The sequence below is a fragment of the Oryza brachyantha genome, chromosome 10 (assembly GCF_000231095.2).
Source record: "Oryza brachyantha chromosome 10, ObraRS2, whole genome shotgun sequence".
In the NCBI taxonomy this organism is placed as follows: domain Eukaryota; kingdom Viridiplantae; phylum Streptophyta; class Magnoliopsida; order Poales; family Poaceae; genus Oryza; species Oryza brachyantha.
In genome coordinates this window covers 2039347-2048461 of record NC_023172.2, presented here as the reverse complement: position 1 = coordinate 2048461, position 9115 = coordinate 2039347, and the positions used below count along the sequence as shown (strand labels likewise).

The window sequence follows — 9115 nt, the reverse complement described above, 5'->3', positions numbered from 1 at the left end:
TAGCTATTTAAATGGCATAACAAGTTAAATATATAGTCTTTTGAAGGATAACTTTTTGTATAAAATAAAATTACTAAATTTTTCTATGCCAAATGAGATGCTCTAATAATACAGAACTCCCCAAAGAAAAAAAAACCAGTCATCTCTCGCATTGGCTCCTAATGGTCAGGAACCCATTTTGTTCAATCAACCAGATTAATTTAATTTTCCTCAAAATCCTCATCAATTTCTCACTCTCCACCAACGGTACAGTTGCGCAACAACTTGGTAACGATGGATCGGTGAAGTGCAGCATCCACCTACCCTCACCAACGCTCCATGCCAAATCCCCCCTCCAGCTCACTCCCACACTCCCCTCCACTCCAGCCTCGCCGTCGCCGAGCTCCAGCTACCTCCTCGCTCCGCCACCGCAATGCGGCCCTTCCTCGTGGTAGTGGCGGCCGTGCTGCTCCTCGCGGCGGCTGCCGAGGCGACGTCGTCGGCGCTGCTGGGCATCAACTACGGCCGGGTGGGCAACAACCTGCCGCCACCGACCGCCGTGCCGCAGATGCTCTCGTCGCTCGGAGTTGGCCGCGTCAGGCTCTACGACGCCGACCCGGCCACCCTCCGCGCGTTCGCCAACACCGGGGTGGAGCTCGTGGTCGGCGTCCCCGACGAGTGCCTCGCCGCCGTCTCCACCCCCGCCGGCGCCATGTCGTGGGTCCGCTCCGTCGTCCAGCCGGCGCTCCCGGCGACCAAGATCGCGGTGCTCACCGTCGGCAACGAGGTGCTCACCGGCGCCAACAGCTCCTCGCTGTCGCGCTCGCTGCTCCCGGCCATGCAGTGCCTCCACGACGCGCTCGCGCAGCTCGGCCTGGACAGGCAGGTCGCCGTCACCACCGCGCACAACCTCGGCGTGCTCGCCACCTCCTACCCGCCCTCGTCGGCGTACTTCAGGAAGGACCTCCTCCCGCTGCTCTGCCCGATCCTCGACTTCCACGCCCGCACCGGCTCGCCCTTCCTCGTCAACGCCTACCCCTACTTCGCCTACGCCGAGGACCCCACCGGCGTCGAGCTCGACTACGCGCTGCTGGACCCGGCCTACGCCGGCGTCGCCGACCCCTCCTCCGGCCTGCACTACCCAAACCTGCTCGTCGCGCAGGTGGACGCCGTGTACCACGCCATCGCGGCGGCCAACACTGCGGCGGCGCGGGCCGTCGAGGTGCGGGTGTCCGAGACCGGGTGGCCGTCCGCCGGCGACGGCAACGAGACCGGCGCGACGCCGCAGAACGCCGCCAGGTACAACGGCAACGTGATGCGCCTCGTCGCCGACGGGAAGGGCACGCCGCTCCGGCCGACGGTGGCGCTGCGCGTCTACATGTTCGCGCTCTTCAACGAGAACATGAAGCCCGGCCCGACGTCGGAGCGCAACTACGGCCTCTTCAAGCCCGACGGCACGCCGGTCTACGAGCTCTCCTACCGCCTGCCAAAGGACAACACCAACTCCGGCGCCGGCGGCATGGGTGGCGGCGGCAGCGGCAGCGGCACCATTACCGGCGGCGGCTCGGTGGACGGCGGCTACTACAGCATCTCTGCATCAGCAAAGTCACCCGTGGTAAGCTCTGCTCTGCTCTACTCTGCTAATTATTCATCATAAAAAACTTTAAAATGGATGAGCTAGCAAGGTTAATTATTGGATTAGAATGATAGCGACTAGTTTGTTCAGTATAATCCAATGATGTAGAAAATGTTTAAGATGATCTGAATAGTGTTGTATGCATCATGCTTGGTGCTTTCGCAAGCACTAGGGAATGTCAAGGCATAAAGGGGAATGATGCAGGTTAGACCATTGTCTGATCCAGCAACAGCAACTTGATGTCACAATCGACAAATATTTATGCAATTAAAAGCATTCAAATCAACAGTGTCTAATCAAATTAGTACATTCGGCATAAATCAACATGTTGCATCACCATCAACATGATTCTCTCTACTCTTGCTAGCATAAGCATAAACCAATCAGTTAATGAAGTAGCTAGAAACACTCACTAGCAGGTTGGACACTCGATAACAAGTAATTATATAAGAAAAATATAGAAACAATTCTCCTAATAGAGTAATATGATTGTCACCCGGAGGTAAACAGGCAATCAGGCATGATTGTCTTCCCTGGACTCAATTCCCCTGTTACTGTTAGTCTGTTACCAACTTACCATCTATGCATAAGCTGCAATCATGCAAGGGAAGAAGAATCTCCAGTGATCTGTCTATTGTTGTTTCCTCAATGGAGCTTTGCTACCTTTTGGTCATTTTGCTGAGGTGTTTCTCTTTTGTCTGTGCTTGTTCTTGTGCTTTGCTACTTGCTAGGGTTGGTGGACATGGTGGACACAAGCAGCAGTAGCAGCATGTGTGGCTGTCCTGATGATGATGATGGCATTGTGATTCTGAGCAGATGGATGGATGGAAGGATGGAAGGAAGGAAGCCTCTGGTTTCTAATGGAGTCAGAGGAGGCACATTGGGTGCATTGCTTCTTGCTGTTGCTGCAGTGGACAAAGGCATTGATGGTAGTGAATGTCATGCTTTAGTTTAATCTGTCCTTGCCGTGTTGCTGTAATTGATGTGGCCTTGTAATTGGGGGTAATCTAATGGGTTGGTCACTGCCATTAAACTAGACATTTTTTTCTCTCTGTTTTGAAGCTCTCCCTCTCTTGAATTTTTGATATATTAAATTGTTCTTTGTTGGGATTAACACTATTAATTAACTGGCAATGGCTCAGGTACGATACAAACTCAGTACTTGGCTGCATAAAAAAGACAGAAACTATCTATGTGGAAAAGGAACCAAAGAATCAGTGATGCTTTTTCGTTTGAAGTTTGGGCGACTCCCTGCAAAGCTTAGAAGTAGGCTACACCTGCACTGAACTGGAGGGATCAGATACTGTTCCTTTTCATCTTATCAGTTACAACCAAAAGTAACACATTTCTGCAACATCTGAGCTACTCTCTCCGTCAAAAAAAAAAAATGAATCTAACATACATTTCTGCAACATCTGGGCTACTCTTTCCGTCCCAAAAAAAAAATGAATCCAACATTAGCTATGATACATTCTAGTACTACAGCGAATTTAGATATAAATATATCTAAATTCATTCATAGTACTAGAATATATCATATCGAGTACTATCTGGGTTTATTATGGGACGGGTGAGCAGTGAGCCTCACTTTGTACTACTAGCTTTTTATCTTTGCAGCGCCTGTGTTTGATTAAAATAGTTGGGAAACCCTCTTGTTTAGGGCCCTTTTGATCCAAACAAACGGTCAACTTGGTGCAAGAACCATAGGCTAATTTAATCAATGTGTAAATTACTGACAAAGGAGCACCTGTTTTGCAAAGGCAGTACTGAATGAATGAATCTTTTTTCCTCTTGGGATGAGATGTCCTCTCACGTGTGCTGTCTGTGGCCACCACCTTCTTTTTTAACTCCATGTGGGACTCATGTACAGCAGAGTGGGTGTACATGTAGAACTGTACTACTACTTCCTGCAATGCACTGCCACAAATCTGCAGATATGTATAGGCCTTCTTCTTTGCATCTGCAAGATTGCAATGTTCTGCCCCTGCATCTGCAAGATTGCAATCCTTGGGAAGCTGAAGAAAAGAAATTGGTTGGATCCTGGCAATAAGCCAGATTTTGGCAGTAACAGCTCCTGTGGTGTATTTAAATTGTTCTCTGATGAATACCGGTAAGAAAAGAGTTAATCAGGTCGTGGGCAGACAGCATCAGATCAGAACAAGCAGTGCAGGGGTTGATTTGTTTGGATCGGTTGTTGGATGGCCGTTGTTATTTGTCGGAAAAAAGAAGCTACTATAGTAAATTTTGCCGACATGAACTCAAGGTTGTTTACTCACTCCACCTTAATAAGAATTATTGTTTCGAAGAAATACATGGTTAAACTTTTAAAACTTTAACTATCAATAACTTTTAAAATGTAAGATCAAGGAGTTGATCTATAAGTTTTGATGATTAACAATTGGCGGTTCGTGATGAAGAAGTGGCTTAGCGATAAGTTGTCTGGACAGTCAGACTGCATGTATATGGGCGGCCAGATTGCTGAGACACTTGCGGTCAGACCATCCAGACCACTAGCCCTGACCGACTGTTTTGGTTTTGAATGATCCTTTCGGTTTCGGATTTGTTCTTCGTGGATTTGACTTCTCGATGGTTTCTATACATATGTGTGCTGATGTTATGCAAATATGAGTTAAGTTGGGTGAACTAGGACTCGAGATATGGTTTCTTTTTTGTTTGATTTATGTGTAGGTGACTTGATGCCTTAGGAGAGTATTACCGGTGATGGATCGGGAGTCAACATGAAGATAAAGTGAGATGTCATGCAGGATACTTAGGCTAAAGATCAATGCACGGATTCCATATGGCATACGATGGAGATACTATGTGGGTATGGGATATAAAGCGATGGATCAGGAGTCAACTTGAAGATAAAGTGAGATATCATGCGGGATACTTAGGCGAAAGATCAATGTGCGCGGTTGGTCATGATTCCATACGACATACGATAGAGATACTATGTGCGTATGGGATATGAAGTTGAATTCGGAAAGGAGTCTGGATATTAGAAGATTGGTTGCATTAGAGATAAAGATATTTTGGTTATGGATAAGTAAATGTTTCTGAGGTTGGGCGTCTTAATCTGTGCTAGATACATGGGTTTTGCACAACCCCGTTGAGGTTATAAATAGACACCGAGGAGTATGCCCTGGGTGCACCTTTTGTAAGAGAAAATTAGGGTTTAGACTCGATTTTAATTTTAGATTGAAAGGTTTTGATCAATAAAAGTTGAGAGTTTCAATCTACATCTTAGAGTTTTATCGATCGACATTTTTACATGATCTCGACGGTCCAACCATAGGCAAGGTGCCGGTTTGACCGGTGAGATATGTGGACCCGAGTATTATATCATCTAGTGTCTAACGAGACAACCACATACTATTGGAGAAGTAGGATCCATGCACACATAAATAGCCACTCATCCTCGATGTGTCCATGATCACGGTTGACACCTTCTGCTATAATAACTGGAATACCGAGTAGTGAGTGCAAGAGATAACCATAAGATATCTTGTCAGTCCACTCTGTCATATGCATCAACCACACAAACACGATGACCAGAAAACAAGGCATACCCCATGACTCGAACCAAAGCGCTATCCCTAATTATCTCAAGTAATCAAAACTCGTTACTCATGCTTAGCTAGTCCCCAGGAATGCGACTAGCCTTACACTTTCATCACAAGCAATTAGAACATTATTACAAGTGCATAAATAGTCGTAAAGTACAACAAGGTACAAGATACAAAATAGGGTCTAAGGTCCCTGACTACAACACACAAGATAGCAGCCGAAGTTTCAAATAAGATACAAAGCATAAAGCAAAACCAATGGCGTCGTAACTCCATTAGGGCAAACTGACTAGCAAGAGCCAAGCTGTAAGAGAAGGGTCACTCACTGCCCTTGCCACCCTCGGTAGAGAAATGATCACACAAAAAACAAAGCTCAATGCCGGAATCCTCTCCTGAAATTGCAGGCATCGGGTTAAGTACAAGATTATACTCGCAAGACTTACCCAAAAATATATATACATAGGGGAGAGAGAAGTATGCAAACTTTTACCTTCACCTAAGCCATCTAGGTTCATGATTTGCATAAAGCCAATTTTATTGAGCAAATAATAAGTAAAATAACTAAAGACAAGTGGAACTAGCATTATTTTAATTTTTGGACAGCAAACATAATAATCTGAAATGAACATACAAATGAGCTCAAACAACGCTCACAACAGCAACCATGGACCACAAAAATCCATACTAACATGGCACAAACATGCCAACGTCACCATCAAACATAAGCCCATCCATATTAACCCAAGTTGGATGCTAACATAACTGAGATACACATCAAGCGTCACTCGTAACCGTGGACACGGCTATTCAAATAGATTTATAGTATGATCAGATGTGTACAACTGGACCTACACGTAATGGACAATGATCAAGTGCTACCAACCACGTAGGTGCAGTCCACTAAGTGATTCAAGCTCATCACATGCCCATTCTTAGCCCAACCCCAACCACCTATACCATGCTGGGGTTCCGACGACTTAGTCACGTGTGTGAGTGGTGTGACCAAGGCAGGCACGCCACGCGGGAGGCACCCCAAGCCAACATAGGCACCCGGGGCCCTCCAAAGGACCACTTGCCATCACGACTCTCCAACGTGGTATATATAATCACATTAGAACCAGTACTAGGATAAGTCGGTTCCCATACACGGCATGTGGTAATTATATAGGGTGCTTGAATAGATGTCAGAATGTTCGGTCCTTAACGACTTAGACGGGACTACTTGCATCAGGGGAAACCAACCTCCTATCATTGCCCTATCACCCGTCCAAGTCCAACATATTTCATCACCATTATTTATTGTACGTGCTCAAGTTTTATGCCCATTAACATAAGTTATCCACATACCACGGTTAATAGCTTTGTCCATCCATATAGTTCTATTAGCACTAAGAATGGCTAAACATTGATGAATAAAATAACCCTAACACTCCTATACAGTGGTGACAAGGTATAAGGTTAGCAATATAATAGAGAATAAATGCATAAATAGGATCTACCTATTCACCTAAAACAGACGTTTTTAACATCTACACAACACATGCATATATATATATATAAGTATAGATTTGCAACCAAAACATTTATAGAGAAAGCATAGGTTCTATGTGCTTAGGTTCTTGCCTTGATGCTACACTTGGTCACTTTCAACCTCTGGATATAGCCCACCACACTCCGGGATCTCTGAATCTATCAAAAAAAAATAACATGCGAATAAGAGCCAAATAAACATGCACATGTAAAATGGTCAATAATTCAAAACAAAGATACAATGAGTTCTACAGATCCTAACTTGATTTTAGATGAAAGAATCATCACAATATCATTTATGGTTTAGGAGCTACAAAAATGATAAATCCTATAAGCTTAAAAGGGTAGTTTTAGTAATTAAATTAGTACCAACTTGCAAACCCAACAAAAATTTTACCAAAGAGATTATTTTTAGATGAAAGTAAACTACTCACTGGTCCTAAGAAAAATTATTTCACAGCCAAAGGTGTTGGTATGCTTTAGTTATGAATCTTCCAAGTTTAAACATCATGAGGGTTTTTAATAGTGTACATAGAGCTATTTCCATTTATAGAGGTATTACATATAGAAGTTAGCACTTATTATTTCACAACATTAAAGAGCTCTATTTTATGAATCTATAGAAATTTGGTTCATGTTCATATGAATTAGTTATGGATTTTTAAAGTTTATACCTCTTTTAGCTCAATAGCTATTTCAGAAATCGATTTCTATTTTCACTCCCCTTTTCTCCAACTTCCATCTGGCTGGGCTCACTTGGCAGCAACTCGGATGTAGGGTTGTGCGAGGCTGAGGCCTCGGGCTGACGGCAAGAGATGTTGCTTATGGCTGCTTCAATTCAAATTAAAAGAGATAAACTCAGGTGAGTTGCAACCACCTTCTAGCTACAGCAACAGAGTGAACAACCTATAAAACATTGCTATAGATGTTCAACATGAAGATACTTCAAAAGAGGCACCATGGATGGCAAAGAAGCTCACCAAATAGAGGAAAACAAACTTATGTTGTTGTTGCAGGCATGCAGGCTGAAACCACCACTCCCTTATTCCTTCTCGATCTCTCTGAACTCTTCATGCATGTGCAAAATATTGAGATGGATGGAATGCTTGGGTGATGGGGATCGTTGTGGTGTAACATGCAGGGATTGATTTTGGGTTATTAGATGGGATTTGGGAAGGAGAAGTGAGATGAGAGCTCAGCTTGAGTAGGAAAAGAAAGAACAAGCATGAAAAATGAAAGGGGTGAAAGAAGAAGGATTTTGTCTGCCACCTTAAGCCCTGAGGTGGGGAGCACGCCTAAGGGTGTGTTTTGGGGCTAAGGGGGCACCCAAGGTCAGTGACATTTGGGCCTAAGTCATGGATGTCTACCAGTGAGAGAGGTGTGTAAAAAAAATGAGGAATCGTTCTTGCAATTTCTAGGATTTATTTTCTTCCCCTTTCTTGGTAAATTTGATTTGACTAGGTAAAACTTGTTCAAAAATTCTGCAGTTTGATATGGTGATAGGTGTTGGTTTCTAGGTTCCATTTTCAAAGTTTTCCACATAAATTCCAAGTATTTGAAATCTGGTGAAAAGATGAAATTGGTTGTGCTGAAAGTTAGATTGAAATTTCAAGAGGTCAAACTAGAGCGCTAAAATTCCACAAAATTTATATTTGGTGAAGATAAATAAACAAGTAATTGAATAAAATATTAAACATGTATACTTATGTTTTGCTTTGTTGTACTACTTGAGGTTGCATTATTTTACCGCTTAGGGTTTAATTAGGTTACTAATAGTATCTACCAAATCATAATAAAAAAAAGATAAATATGCAGCCTATGAACATATATAATCTTTCCTAATTCCTAGCTACCTAGGTATAAACGTAGGGCCGTGATACAATAAAAAAACTGACATCTAGTTACCGTATAGTTTGTTACCAAGGAATTTGGTAGCTACATGTGTATTAATAGCAACCAGTGTCTAATTTCTCAGTGACTAAATGTTATTATGGGCTTAAACCAGTAAATGTTGTAACTATGGGCCTTGTAGAGCCTTATAGTCACCAAGGACAAGACCTAAAATCCCAAGTCCAGAAAAAATACGTACTGCATCCTGCAGCTGAGAGCGAGGGCGAGCGGATGGCTGCAGCGAGGGCAACCGGATGGCTGCAGCGGCGGCGTCCATAGCTGTGGCGACTGCACAAGTTCCAGGAGACGGCCCCAGCGGCCACGTGACGGCCCCGGCGGCCGCGTAAGTTCGACGAGGCGTCTACGACTGTAGATCTAAAATTTCTGAAGAAATCCAGCAGCAATCGCAGGTCCAGTGGAGGGCAAACGACGGCGAAAGCGGTGGCGGCAGCGGCGGCAAGTGAGAACGGCTTGACGGCTGCGGCGAGTTTGGATGAGGTCCATCTGCAGT

At 44.3% G+C, this 9115-nt stretch overlaps 1 protein-coding gene and 1 long non-coding RNA gene across 2 annotated transcripts; one reads left to right on the top strand and one right to left on the bottom strand.

Moving 5' to 3' along the window:
- Nucleotides 1-281: 281 nt before the first annotated feature.
- On the top strand, nt 282-2836 carry LOC102711466 (glucan endo-1,3-beta-glucosidase 11-like). The gene is made up of 2 exons (XM_040528505.1): nt 282-1594; nt 2347-2836. The coding sequence occupies exons 1-2, from the start codon at nt 413-415 to the stop codon at nt 2419-2421; spliced, it is 1257 nt and encodes a 418-aa protein (XP_040384439.1). The 5' UTR covers nt 282-412; the 3' UTR covers nt 2422-2836.
- A 3970-nt stretch (nt 2837-6806) lies between these two features.
- LOC107305160 lies at nt 6807-7915 on the bottom strand. The gene is made up of 3 exons (XR_001551264.2): nt 7695-7915; nt 7389-7542; nt 6807-6873 (listed from the first exon to the last, which is right to left on the bottom strand). It is a non-coding gene; the product is annotated as an uncharacterized LOC107305160 (long non-coding RNA).
- Nucleotides 7916-9115: the final 1200 nt, after the last annotated feature.